Source organism: Nannospalax galili, unplaced genomic scaffold, assembly GCF_000622305.1.
Source record: "Nannospalax galili isolate Female #2095 unplaced genomic scaffold, S.galili_v1.0 scaffold144, whole genome shotgun sequence".
Taxonomy (NCBI): domain Eukaryota; kingdom Metazoa; phylum Chordata; class Mammalia; order Rodentia; family Spalacidae; genus Nannospalax; species Nannospalax galili.
Window position 1 is genome coordinate 1,607,556 of NW_008353267.1, and position 25,462 is coordinate 1,633,017.

The 25,462-nt window shown below is 38.2% G+C and overlaps 1 protein-coding gene across 1 annotated transcript in view; it reads left to right on the top strand.

The window, feature by feature from the left end:
• Positions 1–24,627, top strand: part of Kcnh5 (potassium voltage-gated channel subfamily H member 5) — a 371,827-nt gene extending 347,200 nt beyond the window's left edge. The window contains exon 11 of the mRNA XM_008850496.2: positions 22,743–24,627. Within this exon, the coding sequence (XP_008848718.1) occupies positions 22,743–23,690 (948 nt within the window). The 3' untranslated portion in view covers positions 23,691–24,627. The remainder of the gene's footprint in view (positions 1–22,742) is intronic.
• The last annotated feature ends 835 nt before the right edge of the window (positions 24,628–25,462 follow it).

Here is a 25,462-nt window from a genome sequence, read left to right on the forward strand (position 1 = left end):
ATATATAGAGAGAGAGAGAGAGAGAGAGAGAGAGAGAAAGAGAGAGAGAGAGAGAGAAGGGAATGGGGAGAGACAGAGAAAGATTATATCAAGAAAGTTGTCTGATAGAAATTATGAACTTAATGAAGGAATTAAGCCAACCCATGGAGACACTTTTAAGAAAGTTTGCAATAATGAGGACCCTAGTCTGTCCTCACCTTCATCCTGTATCTTTTCTAGTGCTTCCCATTGGGAACATGCAACTGGAAACAAAGCACCAAATGAGTATGTTGATTTATTCATATGGCCAGCATCTCAGAGCACAGAGAAGGCTGGATCTGGAGAGACAAATGGAAAATATACAGCTGAACATTTATTTTAGTAGGGAATGAAAAACATTATACTGAAAGTGGGTGAAAAGTTAAAGGAAGGTGTTAGCTTGGAGTTTTATGAACTTTTTTTTACTTCTTCACTGGACTGGGAAAGATGAGTGAGCTAAAGCCAAGATAAAAAGCATCAATAGAAAAGGAGTTAAAGCTATTGCTGGATGTAAGGATGATGGATGGAGAAATGTCTTGAAGGGTTCAGGCAGTCAGACAAGCCACAGTCGAAGGCACTGGCTTTAAAGATAAGAACATTTTACTCCCTTGGGTGGAAGGAGGGTGAGGGAGCTCGGTTTAGTTACAAGTGGTGAGAGCAAAAGAGGGAAAGGCAAGAGAAAACTCATCACTTTGTCTTCCCAATAAACAAGGAACGACCATCTACAGATTGAAAGAGGTGAGGAGCTGGGTGGATTTTGAAGAAACAGTCATAGGAGAGCCGAAAGTGTTGACTGAGTGCCCTGTTGATGTCAGAGGTCCCGAGGTGTCACATGCTCTCTTGTGTTGAGCTGAGAGATTTTTCTTTCAGTGTGTAGGAATGGCCACCTGAGAGTGTAACTAAAGACAAATTGAAAGGACAATTCAGATCTGTAGATATGAGGATGCATATTTAGAATACAGTAAGAAATTATGTTGGTCTAGGGATGTGGCAAAAGTATGTATTTCTCTAGGATCTGACCTCACCAGCTATATATAGCTATGTTTATAGTACCATGTATGAATTCCCTCCCATTGAGCAGGACTGAATTCCAATTAGACAGCTATCGATTATCCCCTCAAGATAAAAGTGCCAGTACTATACCAATGGAGGTAGTTTGCTGGGCCACTAATTATTGTTTATTAGGCTTTATAGCTGGGTAGGACCACTAATTTGTTTTCTCCCTTGGCAGCTTGCATAGCATCCTCTGATACCATGAGAGCATGTTCAGAGAGGAGGCTTCCAGGTCAGTTCCAGTTCCATTGTTCCAGGTCTTGTGCCCAAAATATGGCCTGTCTTCAGCAATAGGGTCTTACCTTCAAGTTCTGGGAGACAATCAAGGTTTATGGCAATAGACTGTGTTGTTTTAGGACTCTCTTGGACTATCCTGATAACAACTGGAAGGGAGGTTTCTCCTGCTTGGAACTGTTTTTCATTACATAGCCTTCAGCTATACACATGTACTCATGTATACATACTGTACCTGTATTTTTCAGTAAGGCTTCTCACCACTCATCAAAGATGCCTTTTTTCTAACAGGTGAAGATGACTATAGAGTTCTGGAACTGATCAAGCCCAGAGGATAAAAGTCTGTGAGATGCTTAGCCCTAAGTGACACATCATCAATGCAACCTCTACACATAAGATGAATAGATCTCTCAACTCTCACCAGAGAGGTCCTTATGCAGCAGATGGCAATTAACACAGAAGCCCACAACTGGCCAATGTGCAGAGACCAAGAGGCTGCAGAGTGCTCCTCCTTTAATAGGACACCTATGTCAAACTTCTACCTCCCAAGGCTCAGGGATCATTGTGGAAGAGGGGGCAGAGAGATAGTAAGAGCCAGAGGTGGTGGATGATCAAAAGAAACAGTTTTCCAAACAGTCAGTCAGTTACACATATGAACTCACAGCAATGGTGACAGCATACACAAGTCCCGTGCAAGCTTAAACCAGACAAAACCCCAGCACGACATGGGGAAGTGGGTAAGAAATCCCAACCCAATCTAAGAAACTGTTGGTAACTGATAGCTGCTGGGAGGGGAGAAACAGTCTCTGACAGGGACCAGACTCTTAGTAGGTTGACCAGTGGATGGACCCATGCTGAGGGACATGTGGGACACAAATCAGACTCTATAGGCCTTATTATATATAGAGTCGATTACCCCTCCCACCCAGTCAGTCAACTTTAGCTGCATGATAGGGGGGGGCAAAGGGTATATAAACCAAGACGCCATGAGGCACCTCTCTCGCCATTTTGTGCGACTGTCAGGAAGTCATAGGATCTATATTTGAGTGTGAACTTTCCAGCGAGCTGTAAATGGGGAGATGCCCACTCTACGCTCTGTTAGCAAGCCCAACAAATTCATTAGGATTTTCAAAGAAAAAAAGAAGAATGAAACAACAACAAAAAATCATCTTGTACATTTAGTCTCTCCGTTTTCCTATTTTTAATTAAATTGGATTTTTTTTTCCTGATACAGGGTCTCACTCTAGCCCAGGCTGGCCTTGAACTCACAGCAGTCCTTCTGCATCAGCCTCCTGAAGTGATGGGATTACAGGCATGAGCCACCATACCAGGTTTAGTCTCCCGGCTTTTGATGTCTGTATCTTTTTGCATGGGAGATAAAAACTTCTTACCAGGAAGGATCAGTTTTAGCTGTACATGATGTTATCTCAATGGTGAGATGCCATGAGGCACCTCTCTCATTTCTTCAATAGAAATGAAGGTTTCTGTGACTGTATCCTGTCTTCAGATTCATTTAACAAATAAATACTCTCACGTTGTTCCTGATGAGACGTAGGAAGAGTTTTCTTGCTCCTGTGGATATTAAGCAATATAAAACAATTTGGAGAGATTCCCTTTTCCTTATAGTGAATAAAAACAGAAGGAGGGCAGAAGGGAGGGATGGAAGTCATATAGCTCGACCAGCATGGTATCGACTTCAGTAATTGATCTACGGTGGTCATTAGAGCTTGAAGTTATTGATTTTTCCTCTCTTGGAACCATTTTCCTCAAAAGCATCAAAGGAGATGGGGTAATCAGATCCTTAGGAATCACTACTTATAAGGCAATGCTTGAAATTCAACAACTGCTGCTTCACAACTTCTTTATTTCACTTTAATAAAATAAGGTTCAGAAAATAACATTTTATGTGTTTATTGTCCTTGCACACCATCCATTTTCCTAAAAAATATGTTTTATTTCAAAATATGAAAAAAATGCCAAGATTAACTGTGTAGTCTGTGAAGAAAGACTTTTAAAATATTTTATTATTTTTATTTTATGTGTACAAATGCCTCCATATGTGTAAGTGTACCCATGTCCTGCAATGCCCACAGAGATCAGAAGATCCTCTGGAATTGGAGTTATGGACAGTAGTTAGCCGCAATGTGTATACTGGGAACTGAACCCAGGTCTTCTGCAAGAGCAGTAGTGCCCTTAACAGCTAAGACATATCTCCAGCCCCTGAAAAACACATTTTATCCAAAGAATTATAGATTACAAGTTCTCTTTGACTTTAGTTCTATAAAAGTGAACAGCAATACAGTGAAATCAGAGTGAAAAACAACAGAAAATCCATCTGGGTTTTTTGGGAAAGGAAATGACAGCTCTTAAAATCCAGAAGCCCTCAAATTTAACTGCCACAACACAATAAAACTTTTAACAATCCCAAACAAGCCCCTGGTGAGCAGTCTCCCCATGAGTGATGCTGAGTCCCAGACGCTGTCCATCTTTAGCTTTGCTTTCTCCTGGCTGCACTGGTCCCAAGCTATCACATGTTCCCTTTTTGTATGGTTGAGTGAGTCATGAGGTTGTGTATGTGTGAAGCAGCTGAAGTATAACTCGGGAAGACTGGCAACAAAATGTGGTCCTGCAGGGAAATTTTACTAGGTGTGACCTGGGTATGGAGCATATCACTTCTGCTTAGTTTCTCAGCTGGACCTCAGTCCTATGGTAGTGCCTATCTCTAGGAGAAATGTCATTTAGCTTGGTACAAATAGGAGTTTAGTGATGTGGGGAATCTTTGTCATGAAGATGGACTGCTTGTCTGATCCTTCCTCCTGAACTCAGAGGAGACAATAGCAAGTCTCATGCAGGAACTGCATTCCATTTGCAGTCCAGGACTCTGGGAGGGGACTATCCTGTTTCTTAGGAAAGTTAGCAGTTTGTTTTGAGACTTGATGACCCTGAATGGCTGTCATAGAGAAACGTCGAGTATCTCTATGCATGTGTTGGTCATGTGTTTCTCAAGTCCTGGTTATGTCTGTCATCTTGAATTAATGATAGCACCTCTGCCTCCAAAATGTGTTCAATTTAGATGATTCCCTTTAGGAATATGAATGTAGATATTAGGGAAAAATCATTATTAATATAAAATTTTCATTTTTCAAAATATAACTATTATTTCAGGTGATGGAAGCTCAGGTACTCTGACATTTAGAAATCAGAAGAGGAAGATGACTGGGATGAGTTTATGGAGGCTAGTCACCGAACAGTGACTGGCATGTGGACCAGGAAAGTATGTGTCTTGGGTGTGGGGGATGTGCTGTAGAGTTTCAGGGAAAAGAAGAAATGGTGACTGCCGCATGGAACTCCAAGTCCATTAAAGAAGAATGAATATGTTTAAAAGTTATCTTTTTAGATTAACTTTCTACTCTGAATTCCAGAAATGTTTTGATGCCAAGAATGTAGGCCAACACAAGGCTCTTTGCATGTTACATACTTGTAACTCTTTGCATCCTTCTACTGACAGTGTATTGTATCCCCAGATCTATTTTTAGCCTTCGTCTTTTTAATGGCTTCTTACCCATGACTCAGTGCTTCTTCTGAAAGGGTTGTAAAAGCTTCCCCCATGCTGTCATACTAAGCAATGTTAGAGGCTTCATGCAGTTGACTGTCATTAGTCACTCCTCTCTCTCTACATCCATATTATCAGTCTTGCTTCTCTACTAGAAAGTCTCTTATTTTATGCAGCAGGTATCGGGAATACTAATAACTAGCATTCACCAAGAGAATGTATGTGACGTCTTGGGCATCCTTCAAAGTCCTTTAGATTTCTCTATGTCTTATGCCTACAAAACAACTCTGTGAGGAAGTTACCCTTACCTTTCCATTTGCAACTGAAACAAATGAGGCACAGGGAGGTTAGATACCTTGCCTAGAATCACAGAGCTGATGAATGATATATGAAGGACAAGTTGATTCAGCCAGTATAAGCCAGAACTTAAACTCTAGAAAGCGTTGCATGTAGATTCGTCATTATAGACTGGACTGATGGAATATATTGGTAAGATGTTTTAATTTTAAACTTTATAAATGTATGTTCAGTTACCAATATTTTGTGATATTAATCTTTATTAAAACAAAATAATAATACCAACTTTGGATGTCTAGTTTTGGTCTTTTTAAAAGCGGATTAAGAGACTACTGATGAATGTGCGCATGACTAAGTACAGTTCAGCTTATGGAATCAGGTTCACAGGTTAGCCATCTGGAGCATCTGACGTGTTGTGGGCATCAGTCAGTGTGTCTTGCAAAGACTGAGACGTGATGATCAAGCTAACTGTGCAGAAGTCAGTTAAGGAGTGTCTGGTCTGTTTTGCACAGATGTGCTTTTCTGCTTCGTATTTGTATTTTGTGCTGAAATCACTTCTTTACGTTCCTTTGTTCTTTACAGAACTGTGAGCAGGAAGCTTGTCTTATTTAATTTAATTTGAACACTGTATTTCTTCACTTTAACTATTTTGATGAGTATGTAAAGATAGCACATTGTAGTTATGAATTGTACTACCTTCATGCCTAATTATGGGAAGCACAGTTCCATGATAAATGTCTATATAATTTTTTGAACAAAAATGCCCATATTTTTTTCTTAGAGCTATCTGGGTCTGTTCATAATTTGTAGTTGTTTTTATGGAGGCTGGATGAGTCTTTTGTTAAGTACAAATGTTTATGAATGTGTTTGTGTACATATATTCACACAGTGTACATAATATCATGTATCTGCATCTTTCTTTATTATCCCTCTATGATGAATTTGTCTCCTTTCATTATGCCTTGCCTTTTAATTCTCCCTGCAGTATTTTGTAAGGAACAAAAACATCTTATAAATCCTTAGTGTAATTTTTTTTGTTTTTTTGAGACAGAGTCTCCCTGTAGCCCCAGCTGTCCTGGAACTCACTATGTAGGCCAGGCTGGCCTTGAACTCACAGAGATCCACCTGCCTCTGCCTCCCGAGTGCTGGGATTAAAGGCGTGCACCACCACACCCTGCCCTTAGTGTAATTTTAATGTTATCTATTGTACTGGGTTTCCCTCTCCCCTTTATATGGTTACTGTTTTGTGTGATTGGGGGGGGCGCTTTATTGAGACAGGGTCTCCTTTGGCCCCAACAGACCTGGAGCTCACCATGAACACAAGGCTGGCCTTGATTGTACAGAGATCCACCTGTCTCTGCCTCTTGAGAATGCTGGGATTAAAGGCATGTGCCACCTTGCCCAGCCTGTTTTATGTGATGTTTAAAGACTTTTTAAACTGAAGTCATGAAAGTGTTTTTTTTTAATTTTGGTTTTTTAAAATTTTTGCTTTATGTGCTATAAGTGTATTGCATGTATGTAAGTGCACCCATGCTGTGCAATACCTGCAGAAGTCAGAATAGGGCATCAGATATCCTGGAACTGGTATTATGGACAGTAGTTAGATGATATGCGGATGTTAGTAATTGAACCTGGGTACTCTGCAAGAGCAGCCAGTGCTCTTAGCTGCTGAGCCATCTCTCCAGTCCCCTTTAAAATAGATTTTATTTTTATTACTTTACCAACCTCAGTTCTACAATAAATTGACAACTACTGTGTTTGTGCTATAAGGGAAAAAGTCAGGATATAATAATTTTGACATAGGAATTCATTTACTCTCATATATATTTACATAGATATGTATGATCATTATCTCTCTAGTGTACTATAAATAATATCAACACCATCATTATTCAGTGTTTAGGTAAATGTGAGTCTATTTCTGTCTACTCTGTTCTGTTCATTTGCTTGTCTTTAGTACCAATGCCACACTACATTAACTACTACAGTTTTTAGCAGTAAACTATGAGGTGATGTAAATTTTACAGTGTTTTTCTTCTCAATAAATCCTACTTGCACTGTTGAGGATCTTTGGTGTTTTCATATAAATTGTAGGGTTAACTTATTAAATTTTTCAAAATTATCTTTATAAAATTTGATTTGGTTTATAGTATTTACAAGAATCAGGAAAGACTTTCCATTTTAGCAATAGTCAGTTTTCCAAACCATAAATATAGTATATACCTGCATTTACTAAAGTCATTTTTTTTTACATTTTCAAGTTGTTTTTTTCTAATGTGTATGAGCATTTTGTCTGCCTGTGTGTAAGTGCGCCTGCATCATGTGATGCCCACAGAGGCCAGAAGAGGGTGTTGGATCCCCTGGAATGGGAGTTACAGATAGTTGTTAACTGCTATGTGGGTGCTGTGGAACAAACCCAGAACTTCTGCAAGAGCAGCCAGTGCTCTTAACAACGGAGCCATCTCTCCAGTCCCATAAGTCATTTATTTTCATATTTTCTGCCTATAGAATGTACCTACAGTCCAGATGACTCTGAAATATGTGAACTATAATTTCTTCCCATTCTTATACCCTATGATTCTTTTTAAAAGAACATTTTATTATTTTTATTTTATGTGTGTGTGCATATTGCCTGCGTGTAGGTAAATGCACCCGTGTTGTGCAATGCCCATGGAGGACAGAAGAGGCTGTCCGATACCCTAGAACTGGAGTTACACATAGTTTTTAGCTGCCATGTAGGTGCTGGGATTCGAACCCAGGTCTTCTGCAAGAACTGTCAGTGTTCTTAACAGCTGAGCCATCTCTCAAGTCCCCAGTATACCCTATGATTCTTATAAAAATATTCAATTCTCATTCAAGGATTATCCTTCACTCAGAGTCAAAATTCTCTGGTGTCAGCTGGTCTAATGTAGTCAGTTCTTACTAAGAAACCAGGGCAAAGACTTCTCAAGTTTTAGAGATTATGTTAACAGGAAACAGTTTTTATAGCAATGTGTGCAATACAAGATTTTTCCACCCAAGAATATTATAACTTGCTGAAGATAAATAAAATGTGATAGAGGGCATCTATTTTGACAGTATAAGACTCTTTTCAAACAGAATCCTAGTTACATGTGTTTTTAATAAGCAAATATTACATTTGGTACCAGTGATATGGATATACAGTAAAATTTCCACATATTTTAATACTAGTGCTCACATATTTTCATAATTCATGCTACAATACTGTGACAAGTTCTCCCTAACCAGAATTTTTATCCCTTCCCTGGCCTCTGCTGGCTTTGCTGAAGATATATGTTTATGTATGATGGTGGCATATCTCAACCACTTAAACTGGTTCTTCTTTTAAAATCCAACTCTGGGCAATTTTAGCAGTAAAGACATAGTCAGGATAGCTTCTGTTCTTTCTTGATTGGAATAACTAATTACAGTTCAATCCCATAGGGACAAAGTTATTAGCTAGTACTCAACTCTAGATACTGTAATTCAATTACCGGCCAGCAATATTTAGAGGCACAAACCTTGGTAATAACAAATTTTCATCTCTCAACACAGCATGCGAGCAGTTGGCTATGGAAGAATCAGAATCAAAACATAAATAAAAGTATCATTTGTATCTTGGATCTATAATTGTTATTGAGGGTCACAGAAATCTCAGCAGTTGGTACATGGAGTTTTTGACACCAAGAAAATAGCACAACTGTGCTATTTCTAGCAAAATTATGTGAAGAAAAATTAAAAAAGCATAATGTAGATTGCATTTCCTCTTTCTTAGCAGCAAATGCTGGCTGCCTATCCTACAGATACCATTAAAATCACAAGCACCATCATCCTATCATTAGTGAAATAAACAGACTAAGGTCTAGAAAGATTATGGGACTTATATCTAAGGTCACATAGCTAGTTAGAGCCATGGCCAAGCTGAAACTCTAGCCTCAAGTAACCCAAGCATCAAGATTCCTGCAGAGTTAGTTTCAAATGGGAAGTGACACTAATTGCTAATGTTGTTTCTAGTAGTACTATGCTTAATTAATCCAAACTCATCAATTGGAATAGGGTGGCAATGGTCCAAATATGTAAGGCAAAGTCACTTGTATGTCTGTCTAGTTTTGCAGCTATGAAAAGACATAACATCTAACTGAACTGGAATTAATGGTATAATGAATAATGAGCTAGAATTTGTAAATTTTGCATAAAAAATATTAAAGATCTCATTCTCAACTTTAAACTTGGGTGAATCCATGCTATATTCATAACTCTTATTAAAGAATCAACATAAACAGTAAATATCTACTTTACATTGAATAGCTAAATATCATGATACAATAATTGTTTAGTTTAGAAAGATCTTTAAATATACCCGATAAAGGATGAAAGGAGCATAACAGATTCCACACAGGTAGGTAGGTAATGTTGAGGATGGTACCTGCTGTGGTTTAGATGTGGTGTGTTTCCCAGAGCATCATGTGCTGCAATCAGGTGCTCTTGACGTGAAATTCAAGAGTTAGCCAGTAGATAGTAGTTAGCTCATGGGATCGTCACAGTCAGAAGATATTAATGAAAACTGTATGGGACTGGATTAGTTTTTTGAGAGAATCCAGCACACCCTCTGAGCCTGTCCTTCATATTCTCCATTTCATATGTATGGCAGTATCTTGATGCTCTCTGCCATAAGGCCCTCAACCTGAGCTATGCACTGTGCTCCAGAACCTCTAGTACGCCCTCTGAGCCTGTCCTTCATATTCTATTTCATATGTATGGCAGTATCTTGATGCTTTCTGCCATAAGGCCCTCAACCTGAGCTATGCACTGTGCTCCAGAACCTCTAGAACGAAAAGCCAAATCATGCTCTTTCCTTTATAAAGTAATGTCAGGTGTTTCATAAAAAATAGAGCAAGATACTAACTAAACTCTTTATTCCTAATTCTCCAAGCACTCTTTATTTTTAAAAATCCCACTTGACAATTTTAATCCACAATCACACATATCCTGAAAGAGAAGCAGAAGATGAATTTGAAAACAAGGACAAGTGAATTCTCAGATCAGCAGTGACTGGGTATGCATAGTTCAGTGACTAATCCCTTTGACTCCTTTGACTTTTAGCTATGACATTCCACAAAATTTAGAAATACCATGCCCTCAACCCATCCCATGTTATGCATATTTGATTTGAGCTGTCAAATACTGAGATGGTGGTATATCATTTAGACTACATGTGCATTGCTAAGTTCTTTTAGAATATACACACCTTTTAAGTTTAAGGAGTTTCTATGTGATGCTAATAATAATTATGTTATTACAGTTGAAGTCAAATGTGAAAAAGCCCAAATGTAAATAAATGTGCTAGAGTTGTGTTTTTAAACAGAAGGTATAGAAAATTTGTTTTAATATGAAAATTCATTAAGGTATTAACAATATCCCTCATCAGTAATTGCACCCCTGAAGTATAGTCATTGTTTTCCAAGGTGAAAAGTAGAGCTGCATGGTAGATATGTTCCTGCAGATAAAAACGATACCAAATTACAGAATTCGTGAAATCTGGAGTGGTGGGGTATGTAAGGTGCCAGTGAGGAAGGGGGTATAGTGATGATTAAGATGTTTCATATGAAATACATAAGAATTCAATGCAAAAGAAAAAAAACCCAAAAAACAAAGAAACCATATAGAAGAAAAAAAAAACCCAATGATATCAAATGACATCTCATAGGATATTATATTCAGAATGCACTATGAACTTCAAAACAAATATTAACATTAGAAGTGCTAGAACAGAACAGCAGGAGGAACACAGGCACTGGCTTTTGGAAATGATGTTCTTCTTTGATATTTATTGACAAGGTGAATTTAGGAAACTCACCTAACTTTTCTGAGCCTCATTTGTCAAATGGGAACACCTAAGAATGGAAATAATAATAAATAATGTGCAGAGATACAAGCAGAAATGATATGATGGGCCAAAGTGCTTTTTTAAGTGTATCACAATAGCCACATTTAAAATTTTTTTGTTTCCATTATTTTTATTTTATGTGTCTGAGTATATTGCCTGCATGTATATAAGTGCACCCATTGCATGCAATGCCAGTGGATGTCAGAAGAGGCCATTAGAGCCCCTGGAACTGGAGTTATGGACAACTGTTAACTGCCATTTGATTGCTGGAAGTCAAACCCAGGTCTTTCTGCAAGAGCAGCCAATGTTCTTAACTGCTAAGCCATCTCTCCAGATCCTGAGGAAGGTTTTGAAAATCTCCCTCAGCCCCAGTTTTTCCTTCTTTAACAAGGATTTTTGTGAAAATTAAAAGAGGCAATAGTTCATGTAAAGTATCTAGCACAATTTTCTCAGTAGTGGTATTTGTATTTTAATGTTTCTCCAGATGAAAATATGGGAACATCATCTCTGTTATGACTGGAATAATTGTTTCAAATACAATGTAGTCTAATGGTTCACTTATGGGATGCAGGAATGTGTTGGGAGTTGTATTCTTACTTTTTCAGCAAAATACAATGGTGATGTTTTACCTTTATCAGTTTTTTATTATTGAACTTGGGTATATTAAATTTTTTATGCTAAGAACAGAAAAATAAAAGGATGTTCTTCTTTTGAATTCTCTTCTGCTCAGTGCTGCTAGTAATTAACATAAGATGAAACCAGTAGTGGGTTCTAGCACCATTTATTCTAAAGCAAATATCATTAAGGCTGGAGAGATGACTCAGTATGTAAGAGCACTTACCACTCTTGCAGAGCACTGAAGTTTGTTCCCAACACCCCATGTCTAGCAGCTCAAACTGCCTATAGGTCCAGCTCCAGGGGACTCAATGCCATCTTCTGGACTCTGAGTATCAGTACTCACATGTGCACATACCTACAGAGATTCACACATGGATGCATAATTAAACAATGTAATTTTTTTAGAAAAGAAGCTTAAAAATAATAAAAATACGTGCCACTAGTTTTTACAAGTGGAAATAATAAGAAGATTAATATTTGGGATTTGAAAAGAAGGAGTGAAGTACTTTTCTATGACAGATGACAGGTAACATTGTTGACTGTGGTTGTCCCCCATTGCTGTGGCTCTGTTGGAAGATATTAGAAAATGGTGGAACAATTTATATGGCTTTCATCTGGCTGTGTTTAACAAGGATTAGACGAAAGAAAGAGGTGATTCCAGAAAGCTTCTAAACAAATCAGCAAAGGGAAAGAGAATGGGGTAGAAGAGGACTAAAAATAGATTGAAAAGCCACTGCACATAAACGTGGATTGGGACTTTTAACGCAAAGCACAGGTGAGGAATGTGACTTTCCACTTTCTTATGAGGTCTAATGCCTTTCATGATGGGAGAAAACAGACAAAAAAGGAGAGGGAAAGAACAAGGAGCAAAAGAAGGAAAGAGATAAGGAGGGGGAGAGGGAAGGAGAGAGAGGGAGGGAGAAAGAAAGGGAGAGAGAGAGAGACCTCATTTTCACTAAGAAAGAACTTGTGAGGGTCTGAACACACAGAATTGACCATCTACAGATTTTAAACAATTACTGAAGGCTTTGAGAAAATCATTTTGCCAAAGAAACCACCAATGTGTGCTTAAAATTTCCTTTCATAATATGAGGTTTTGGTACCCAAATTTGTAACAGGTGGGATGTACCTAACAAAGATCTATAGTCCTGAAACAGAGAAAAATGTGAAAAATGTGCACAGCACAAAATGTTTACAAAATGAACAAAACGCCTATGTAATGTCTAGCTGTGGGGAAATACAGATGAAGAAGAAGCTCCAAGGAGATCAAATCAGAAGCCATGAAGAACATTGGATGAGAGAGCTTATCCCAAGCACATACTAAGATGACATTTGAGTCACTGTTGGGCAGAGGGGCCTCAGGACGTGTCTCATCACTGCTGTGAGCTGTGACTGCTATCATGCTCTGCCCTTTTTCATGGATGGGCTTAGATGTCTACCTCATTCCCTTCTTCACTTTTGTATATTATGCACGTGAATGTAGTCATGTGCGTATTTGTGTGTGCATGGGCACATGCATGCCTATGTATGTGCGTGTTGAGGTATGAATAATTTGTCTTTCTGGTTTCTCTGCTACCACTGCAAGCATTACCATCTATTCTTCTGCTTGACTAAAAGGTGTACTACTTTTAAAAAACAAACAAACTCATTTTTTCTTTCAGATCATTTATCCAATCCATCAACAAACCTACTAGTTAATTGGCAAATCCAGAAACTGATCGTTTCTGACTGTTTCCTTTTCTGCTTCTATGGTTTAATTTTACATGTTTCAACTATACTACAAACTCCCACTCATAGTTCCTGTCACTCCTGCTGCCTTTCCCATCTTGCAGTCAGTTTTCCACAGTATCCTGAACAGTCCTTTTAGAAAGGAAGTGAGATTATGGGGATCCTGTCCTCCAGACTCTCCGATGATTTCTCTCATTTAAGACCCAAGTTCCTGTCCACCTCGCCTACATCCTCTCTAGCTACTCTCCCTGTTTACTAAATGCCATGTACTTGCAGTGCCTTCGTCTCAGATGCATCCTTCTCCCCATAGCTACCTCCACAGCCCACTTCTCAGTCCACAGATATTTCTGTTCAAGCATCCTTTCTACACAGAGACCACCTTCTATAACCTGATAGGATTTTTGTTTTCATAACTCATATTAATACTTAACACTACATGGAATATCCAAGGGATTTTGCTTGTTTATTGCTATACTCTTAACTCCAAAGCGGAACTTGGAATATGATCGATGCTTAAAAATTATTCATGATGGGAATAAAAATCACATTTACTGCTGCATCCCACCACTTAGTGAGTGGCACAAAATTAGTGCTGTTGGCCTGGATCTGGATATAGGAGGGAGGAGAGTGAAGCCTCCTAGCTAGCTCCATGGGTGTAAAACCTGTGTAGGCACACAGGACCTTGTTTATAGTAGGGCCCTGTCTCGGTATAATATTTTGCTCAAACCATCTTGAAATTCTTAATAATTCTGAACAAGGAAGCTTATGTTTTTATAGAGACATGATTCATATACTTACAATTAATAATTTATATATTCCATATTTTTAGTATTCTCAAAATTGTACAATGATCATCACTACCTAATTCCGGAATACCTTAAGCATTCTTCAAAGAAACTCCATACCTATTAGTTATTCTAATTTCCCACTTTTCTTCCCCCTGGAAACTGTTCATACAAATGCACCTGAGCTTCACATCTGTGTGTATCTTGCATCCTCACTGACCTCCTTTATTCTGTGACAGTGTCTTATTGGTTCACTTTGAATTCCTATATACACAATCATGTCCTCTCCAAATGGAAGGAATCCTAATTCTTTCTTTACATTCTGGATACCTTTAATTTTCTTGGCAGTTCTCTTACTAAATCTCCAATTCAATGTTGACTAGAAGTAGCAAAATCTTTTTAAAAACATTTATTATTTTTATTTTATGTGTATGAGTGTATTGCCTGCATGTGTGTAAGCACACCTGTGTTGTGCAGTGCCCACAGAGGTCAGAGGGAGTCAAATTGCCTGGAACTGAAGTTACAGATGGTTGTTAACTACCACGTGAGTCCTGGGAATCGAACCCAGGTCCTCTACAAGAGTAGTCAGTGTTCTTAATCACTGAGCCATCTCTCCAGCCCCATAAGTAGCAAGATCTTATATGCTATGTCTTTTCTTACCTTAGGGGGAAACTTTTGGTATTAGAGTGATGTATGATGTTAGAGGCCCTGAATTTTCATGTTACATTGGGTGTTGCAAATTACATAGCCTCATAAAACAAGGCTCACATGAGATGAGATGAATGTCAAAGGACAAGTGGGACTTCTACAGCAAATGAGGAGAAGAGAGTAATATGAAAAATGTATTCTGAACTTCAGACTGAGTCAGTGTGGCTGGTGTGTGGAGGCCATGTGAGAAGTGAAGGGTCGAGGTTGGAGGGCTGGGCCTTTGAAGGAGGCTTACTGATTCAATATCAAGGAAATGTGATTTTATTCAGTGTTTTTTAAATCCCAGGACACTGTCATATTGAATATGCACTTGCAGAGGCTGGATTGAAGGAAAATGAGACAAGTTGAGATAAGGAGTAAAATTCATGGGTTCCTGAAAAGGTTGAGACAGTGACTCCAAACCTGACCAGCTTTATTTTAGAGTAGCTTAACAATTTTTGCTTTTAAAAATGCTTTTATCCTTATTAATTTACATGAAAGGCTATTAGAAATAAGCCATATGTACTAAATATATTTCAAAACTGGGTCAGGGATTTCTCCCTTGGAGCTCCTTTCACTTACTTTCCCTAATAAACCTACAAGAGGGGAAAACAAGAAGGACAAGAGAAAGGGGCCTTACATTTCCTTAGCCAATTCGTAACTGACATCAACAACGCTCACTGACCACGCCCATTCACATTAGGTAGTACCTGCACATTATCAAAATTAAAGATAGTCCCCTTCCTCCCTACCTCCATTCCTTCCTTCTTTTTTTCTTTATCCTCCCTACTACCTCCCTTTTCCTCTCTACTAACATTAAGGCATATATTCACCTTAATTAATTTATTTATAAATTTCCCAAATTTTATTTGGAACCTGAGATTATAGTATTGTCCTTGGTCTTATGAGGGCTTATAGGACTTATGAGGTAAAGCAAAGCTGCCATGTCTGAAAAAGGAATGGTACTTTATCTTACACTGCACACATCTAAACTTACAGAATGGACGTCTATAAATAGACCATCACATTAAGCGTTTACAGCCTCTGATATGCCCAGGACAGTGTTTAATAAACAATGCTTTGTTGCATTTGCTCAGGTTGAGCTGAATTAGGAAGGCTAGAATTAGAATTAGTGATTAAGTGTATGGGAACAGTAAGAAGAAAAAAGAGCCAAACCAGCTGGATCCCAGGAGAGCCAACTGAACCAGAGCCACTACCTGCTTCAGCACATGTAGATGTACATTCCCAGACAATTCCTTGGACTTACAGATCTGGAAAATGATGGGCCATTTGAGAGAAAACACCTCTATCTTTCTACAAATTATATAATGCCAAATCCATGCCATTAAACAAATGATTCTTTTTTCCCCCTTTGCCTTTATTGGATTTCAAAGTTTAGTCCACATTAAAATGATTCAGTTTTGATATCACTTTTATGATCAAATGTCCTACTTTTGAAATGGAAAGCTCAGTTGGCCATGCTCCCTATTAGGTTTAAGAAGCTTTTATCATTTAAATAAATTAAACCTTCCAGCATGGGTTCCACAGAACATAATGAAGCACAGAGAAGAAAAGCTTTAAGTGAAATAAACATCTTTGCTAACACAGCACAGGCTATTACGCATGGGACCAATAAAAGTGTAGCTAGAACCATAGCCTAGTGGCCGATTATCCAGTTTAAATTTTGTCCTTAATGTTTATAGTGTTCAATAGCAATTTGATTTGCCATTGGACAAAAGATAGACCTGGAGTACATTAAGTACAAGGTTATTAATATGCAGAAAAAATAGAGTTTTAAAAGCTGATTTAATACCTTGTTGATAATCATAGATTTACATTTTTCTTTGACATAGTTTAATTCATATGAGAACTTATAATTTCATATTTAACATTTAAAAAATGATTTTTGTGGGTCATTTTAATGTGGTTTTCTAAGGAATACATCATTATTTCAATGTCGTACTTATGCAAAATTAACCTACAGGGTTTATGTCAAATTATCTGGAGACTGTTTACTTTCTGTAGGAGATATGGCCATGAAAGATTCAAACAGATTATGAAGAATCTTATTATTTATAGTTACTTCCAATGCCCAAAAATTAACATGCAGAATTATCTTATCTAAACAATATACATTATACTTAAAGGGTTTTATTAATAAAATCTCTCAATCTTTTCATTGTGTTATTTATTTGAACCATTTTATTACAGTCATTACTAAATTATACAGGTAAATGGTACATGGAAAGGAAACACTCTAGAATTCATCAGAAAATCTGTAGTGGCCACATAGAATACTTACTATGGAAATGTAGGCTCATAAAGTTATCACCAAAATTTTGAGATCTTATAGGGAGAATCTGTTATATGCAGCATTTTTGAAATATAGTGACTTACCCAGTTAGACATTCCTGGTGTTTTATTTTCTGGTTTGTTAGATGACGCATCATTTTTGGCATAAGGCAAACAACAACATAAGAATCATAACTTACGTATAAGACATGAGTCAACTTATAGATCCGTCTCTAAAAATAACCTTGGGGTTGAAGGAAATTTAATATTGCCATAAGCCAAAAACTAAGTTTCTAGTGCATGCTGTTGTATCCCTGTAAGGAAGGTGAATAGGGTTATGATTTGTAGCTAACTCTGAACAGAGTCTTCCTTGGTTGTATATGTTGACTATCTATGTGCTCAGCAGTGGGCCCGATGTAAGGAAAGTTAAAGGGCATACAATGTAGTATGTGCTTCCAAATAAGGAAATAGTGGTAGATATAATCATCAATAATTAAAAAGCACAGACATCACTGGTTGATTATTTAGGGTATGGAAAATATTAAAGGAATGAAAAAACTCATTATTTGTAATTCAGTCCCATCACATGTGTGTATGCTAAGTATATGAGGTGGTTGAATTTCTGAATAAAATTTATTTTCTGAGGGTCTGGAGGGATGCCTCACAGTTTAAGAACTTGCAGAGAACCTGAGTTTAACTCCCAGCATCCACATTAGACAGCTCATAACTACCTGTAACTCCAGTTCCAGGTGACTTTGGTCTCCTCTTCTGGACTCTGTGGACACCTGCATTCACACATGCACATTCCCGCACACAGACAAACATAAAACACATGATTTTTAAAGTAAAAATTTTAAAGATTTATTTTCTGAGGATTTTCAGTGTAGTAGGTTTTATGGCAGAGTCTTAAGATACAGCAGTTAACAAAACAGGCATCCTTTTCTCATAAACAAGTGAATCTAGACATAAGAGGGATCAAAGATGGTGTCAGAGTCCAGGGCAAATAACATTATTTGAGTCTGCATTCCCCTTGTTTTGCCTCCAGGTAATGGGTTTTTATACAAGTATAAGAAAGAAAAGACACAAAGCAGCCTTGACAAGAGCTAGAAGGAACAAGCTGATGACATGTGTTTTGATGGGGATAGAGTGAAGCAAGCATCAGTAGAGTCTGAAGTCCTCTCTTCGAGGTCTTTCCGGCCAGCAGGCAAGGCTGCCATGGACCCAGCAATATGGTCCAAGTACTGTTTTAAGGGATCATTCTCCATGACCAATCCTCTGTAAAGGGCTTGGCTTACCTGCTTAGTGTGAAACTTCTGCTTCTTCCCCTACTCCCCCTGCTCAACTGTCCAGGTTTCCCCATGGTCCAGGGCACATATTAAAATTGCCCCGAGGAACAGCAGAATGAATGGTTAAGATTGTATGATTCCAACTCCTTGGATTTACATCTTAGCCACTTGTTAGCTGGGTGGCCTAGGACAAATCATTTAAACTTGCTGTGCCTCCATTTACTCTTCTGCAATATGAGAACGATAGGATGCATCTCATACAGTATGGATGTCCGTTACATGGGAGAAAGTCAAGCGTATGAGTGAAGGTGTTGCTCTATGTAAACTTTTTATATTTTATTTATTATTTTTTTATGTGTATGAGTGTATTGCCTACACATCTAAGTGCACCCGTGTCTTGCAATGCCCTTGGAGATCAGAGAGTATGTCGGATCCCCTGGAACTGGAGTTATGGACAGTTGTTAGCCACAGTATGGGCGCTGGGATTTGAACCTGGATACCTCTTCAGAGCAGCCAGTGCTCTTAACTAGTGAGCCGTATCTCCAGTCCTCTGTGTAAATTTTTGATAACTTTTGATAAGTTGATATATCTGTTCCATAGTAAAAAAATTAGTTTAGTAAAGTATCAAATCCATTGATTCTTTTAAAAAATTGCCTCTAGTTTAAAAGCACAGATCTGGTAGGCAGTTGATCAAATTCAAGTGGCAGTTGTTATCAGCTAGGCTTCAATTCAAATTGTATACTCTGAGTATCCACTCTCATAACTCTCTCTTCCCAACCTGCTTTAACTGGGCTCAAACTTTCTGTGGGTTGATAAGGGGAGGTGGACTGTCCTGTTTCAGTACCTTGGGCTTGCTTGTGTTTGAGATCTGGATGGTTGTGGTCATTGTGATCATGACCCAGAGTATTGACCATGTTTGTTTGCTGGTCTCCTTGTGTGGCTTGTTTAATGGTATGAAGGTCTCTGGTAGCAGGGCTTATGTAGAGTGCAATAGCTTTTCTCACCTCATAAAAGTGTCCTTGCCTTATCTGTCTGTATATCCTTCCCTACCCTCTGGAGAGGGAAGACAAGGAAAAGGAATGGTGTAAAATGCAAGACTCTGTCACCTACCATCTCAAATCCAAATTCTTTCTCTTTCCAAGTTCCTTTTAGTTTTCTCGGTGGCAAGATGCACTAATCCAATTCTGCCTCATTTGTCTCCTGATGCATAAGGGAGTTCTGGCCCTCTGCCAGGACTCCCTTTGTGCTCGCTATTTTGATGGTAGGAGTCTTTGTTCTCAGCTTAATATTAGCAATCTAAATACCTTTGTTTGTTCTTCTCAGGAGGTGAGTGTGAGCAGCTGCTGATCTAGAAAGCTAGAAAAGACTTTTTCTTTGTATTTTTTCAAGGAGCTATTGCAATGTTAAATCACTCAACACCCTGAACTTGGTAAACACACAATGAAATGAATATAATTGTTAGCTGTTACATTGAAAATATTAACAAATAAATAAAGCTGTGGCCTCAGATGCCCATCAACTCTCAGTCATTGGGCATATCAAGCCTTCAATGTTTCCTATAAGCTGTGAAGTGCAGGGAGACATTACAGGGATGGTAAAAGTCTGATCCATTACATATCAGTAAGGTTGTCAAAGGTAGCAATGAGTCACCATTAAAATGAAATTTCATCTACACCAACTGGCACCGATGGCCCCACACATTGCATGATTGTTCTGTGTTATGTCTGACCTTCCTGGATGCTACACACCTGCTCTTTTCCACTAAGAGTGGAAACAGGATTCGTTTTCCCCCAAATACCAAGGGTATTCTCAGTTGCACATCACACCAAAGCTCTGCCTGCCCCAGGCAAAGTAATTACATATCTTTAACAAAGGGATTTGGAGTGAATTAGATGGGGACATGTCAAGTCATTTGCATCAAACCTTTCCTGTGGGTTCATGACACCAAAGTGAGTGTTTGCAATGGAAGGGATGAAAATCCTCTCTGAGTTTTCCATATCTGGGTCTATCTGGTCCCAGAGAGTGTAAATGCCCTGAAAGCTTAGTGTATGCTCTGTTTACAGAGAAGGATAGAAATGTGTCAAACTTGGGAAGATTTCTAATTAAACTGCTGCAGCTTTGATGTCAGACTTCGAGATTAGTGTTACATCTGTTAAAAAGACCCAACTTCATGTGCCACTAGAGAGAAACACATATGGCAGCCTTTACAGATAGTTATTGAATTTAGAATATTTATTTCTTTATTAAAATATTTTATTTATTATTTTTATTTTATGTGTATGAGTGTACTAGCCTGCATGCATATAAAAACACCTGTGTCCTGAAATGCCCATGGAGGTCAGAAGAGGGTATCAGATACCCTGGAACTGGAGTTACAGATGACTGTTAGCTGTCATGTGGGAGTTGGGAACTGAACCCAGGTCCTCTGCAAGAGCAGCTGGCTAGTGCTCTTAACTATTGAGCCATCTCTCCAGCCCCAACAGTGGCCTACATGTAGGTAAGTGCACCCATGTCACACAACGCCTGTGGAGGACAGAAGAGGCTGTCAGATCCCCTGGAACTGGAGATACGGACAGTTGTTAGCTGCCATATGGATGCTGGGATTTAAACCTGGATCTTCTGCAAGAATAACCGAGGCTCTTAACTGCTGAGCCATCTTTCCGGCCCGTAGAATATTTATTTTAAAATCCAAATTATTATGACTTGATAAACTAAATTTAGTTTGCCAGTACCACTTCAGAAAATGAGGTCTGGCATAGAAGGAGAATTAGTGCCTCCTTGAATTCTCTGCTAACAGTGACCATCATGAATATTGCTTTCTGATATGAAATCAGTGACAATATGTTGGCCAGGGAGCTGCTGAACCTTTGAAAGGAGATAAGAATGGTTTCATGTTGGCTGTATTTTGAGTTCAAGGGGAGAGATCCAATCTCTTTTGATTATCTATTATGGGTCAGGACTATGCACTGCACATGTGTTTCTACTATAAGCAACAGCATGGTGAGGATGGAAGAGATAAGTAATTCTGCTTGAGTTATAAAATTGTGTGATTCTAACATGCTTCATGAAATGTAATTCTGTTCTGAATTTTCCTTACAGCTTTGTCTGCAGTTACTCACTAAATTAACTTTTAACTGAAAATGCAATTGATAGCATCTCATATACCCAATAATCTTCATGTCTCTTGATAACATTACTACAATTTTTCCCAATATTTTCAAAATATTTTAATAAGATGTTTATTTAGTGGGGGATAGTCATGTAATAGCACATCAACTGTATATTAAATTTCACATTTAAAATACTAAGACTCTTAGAATTTGGAGAGTCCAAATTTCATCCCCAGCTCAAGTGTCCTATGGGCAAAATACTTACTGAGGTTTGGATATTTGAGGAGTGTAAATTCTTTGTTTCTGGGTGGTATATTTAATAGCAATTTTAAGTATATGTGTTGAGCTGTCCCTTGCTTCTCAGAAACTATTCCTCACTAATTCTAATCCTGCTTTTGTAGGTATACGTAATCCCTGTCCACTCCAAGGCCATGTGTCTCGTTGCCAAACTCAATGCTGTTTTTAATATGCTTGTGGCCTGGAACTCCTGGCAGCTTACCCATAAATATTAGAGGATGAAGTTTAAAAAATGGTTTTGAAAAATATTTACAAAAGGGGGAAATACAAAAATGAGGAAATTTAAGGAATTTAAGGAATATATATTTCAATACACATACATATCTATACATATACATATATGCAGATATATTAGTATATGTGTGTGCCTTCCTTTAAATGGAGGCATCAAGTAACTGTACACTATGGTGTCAATCTTATTTCCCTCTCTAATCTTAGGGAAGAGAACTGAGCCAGTAGTCAAAGTTTAAATACTGAATTTTAAGTATAATAGGTTATTATTAAGTGGCATCTGAATACCTTTTCCCTTTATAAAGGATCATGTGGTATGTTCACACGTTTCCTTTGAAAAGGAAATCATGGGGCTGGAGAGATGGCTCAGCGGTTAAGAACACTGACTGTTTTTGCAGAAGTTCCGGGTTTGAATCCCAGCACCCACATGGCAGCTAACAACTCCGTAACTCCAGTTCCAGGGGATCCGACAGCCTCTTCTATCCTCTGTGGGCATTGCACGACATGGGTGTACTTACTTATATGCAAGAAATACACGCATACACATAAAAATATAAAAATAATAAATATAATATTTTTTAAAAAGAAAAGGAAATCATATCCAGTATAGTATGACACTATTATATATTTTGTAACCATGGTTTCATTATCTCTCCCGTTCCTCAGATCATTTTCCGTAAAATTAGCGATGTAAAGAAGGAAGAGGAAGAGCGCCTTCGGCAGAAGAACGAAGTGACTCTCAGCATCCCCGTAGATCATCCAGTCAGGAAGCTCTTCCAGAAGTTCAAACAGCAGAAGGAACTGCGGAACCAAGGCTCCACTCAGGGTGACCCTGAGAGGAACCAACTCCAGGTAGAAAGTCGCTCCTTGCAGAATGGAGCCTCCATCACAGGTACCAGCGTGGTCACTGTGTCACAGATTACTCCCATCCAGACTTCTCTGGCCTATGTGAAAACCAGTGAGTCCCTCAAGCAGAATAACCATGATGCCATGGAACTCAAGACCAATGGTGGTGCTGAACAAAAGTGTCTCAAAGTCAACAGCCCCATCAGGATGAAAAACGGAAATGGGAAAGGATGGCTACGACTGAAGAACGGCATGGGGACCCATGAAGAGAAAAAGGAAGACTGGAATAATGTCACCAAAGCTGAGTCAATGGGGCTCTTGTCAGAGGACACCAAGGGCAGTGACTCAGAGAACAGTGTGACCAAGAACCCGTTAAGGAAAACAGATTCTTGTGACAGTGGAATTACAAAAAGTGACCTTCGTTTGGATAAAGCTGGAGAGGCCCGAAGTCCTCTAGAGCATAGTCCCATTCAGGCTGATGCAAAGCACCCCTTTTACCCCATCCCTGAACAGGCCTTACAAACCACACTGCAGGAAGTAAAACACGAACTCAAAGAGGACATCCAGCTCCTGAGCTGCAGAATGACTGCTCTGGAAAAGCAGGTGGCAGAAATCTTAAAACTACTGTCAGAAAAAAGTGTACCCCAGACCTCTTCTCCAAAACCCCAAATGCCACTCCAAGTCCCTTCTCAAATACCATGTCAGGATATTTTTAGTGTTTCAAGGCCTGAGTCACCTGAATCTGACAAAGATGAAATCAACTTTTAATATATATATATATACGTATATATTTGTTAATATATTTAAAACAGTATATACATCTATATACATATGTGTATATATAGTATATACATATATATTTTCACTTGCTTTAAATATGATGAACACAATATGGATTTTGATATGTACATCCTGCATGTCCAGCTGGATTCTGGCCTGCCAAAGAAGATGATTATTTAAGACATAGATATCGCTTGTATATTATGCAGTTGACTGCATGCACACTTTACATTTATTTATAATCTCTATTCTGTAATAAAAGAGTATGAATTTTGTTAACTAAGGCAATGTAATTACCTTGAAGATTCAGGGTCTAACCTGCCAATGTTGCCATGACAAATTTGATCTCAGGCTGAGTATATTGAGCTATCATTTCTTCACTATTCTGTTAAGTTACAATTATAGATTAATGTCAAGGAAGAGTTGAACTTCTTAAGCTGTTAGCACCATTTTATGCTCCCATACCATAAGGGTACTTTTCTGTAACTTAGTGTTAGGTTCTTTTTCCCTGCAGGCAATGTTTGCTCCATTGAAATGACTGTTCCGTTGCCTACATCAGATACCAGTGTCAGATATTGAGAACTTATTGCTATGGGTTTTGTGCATGAATTGCATTTCCACTCAATGATGCTTCTCCTTTTTTAGCATTATATTAAATAGTAATCTTTAACTCTTATGTAAGGAATTCCCTGCTCCCTCCATCTTGGAGAACAACTGTCATCTTGTAAGCTGACATCAACACCATAAATACTCAATTGTTAATATAGTGTATATTATTATAGAAAAACTGCACCACAGGGTATAAGGGCCTTTTAACAAATCACGTTAGATATGCCAGTTGTCCAAAGATGATGAATATTCCACATTTCTATTTCCAAAGCTCGTTCAAGGGGGGAAGTTGAAAGGCTCTTAGCAAAGAAGCCTAATGTACCAAACTTTCAACTGTTAACGTTATAATTATTTTTAAAGAGCATAAGCAATTAGATATGTTTTAACTGCATATCTGTGACTTAGAAAGAATGAAACACAGGTACAGAATTGTTGACACATGATTCTTACTGTTTGTATAGGTAACAGGAAATGTGGTAACTAACAAACCAACCAAGAAGTAAAATATGTTAAGTTATTCAGCTCAGATGACTGTTTTTCTATGATTTTATTCTGGCTACAATTTTCTAAAGGTTTTTTGCACACCGTTGCAGTGCTGGACTTCTGCTGAGGTGATACAATAGACTGCTATGGCTCAGGCAGGTCCATTTACAAAAGGATCATAAGACTGAATTTCACAGTCTTCTGGGTAACAAATCCTCTTCTTAGAAAGTGCCTATTATCAACTGAAAAAAGAAGTCACAAATGTTGTGTTGTCTATAGTTAGATGATAGCCATTGAAAACAAAATGCACATTCCTCTATGAGACCCTGGAGAAGTTATTTCTCATGAAGTCATTCAGAGGGGCATACTTTTCAACTAATGCAGTCTTAAAATTTAATACTGAAAGAAGAGAAGCAAGTGTTTACATTAAATTGAAAATATATGCCAACCATTTGTATATTATGGGGATGCATATGTGTATATATTTACACATATATACATAAAAAGATGTGGAAAAATAAAAGGAAGTAGGTCCGTCTATGATACCCATTTTATGAGCTTTTCTAACTATCCCCAAGCATATCCACTAGAATAGAAGAAGAGTTATCACAGTCATACTGGAGAAGAGCAAGGCAGTAAGTAATTTTGAAGAAGTTCTTCACATGCCC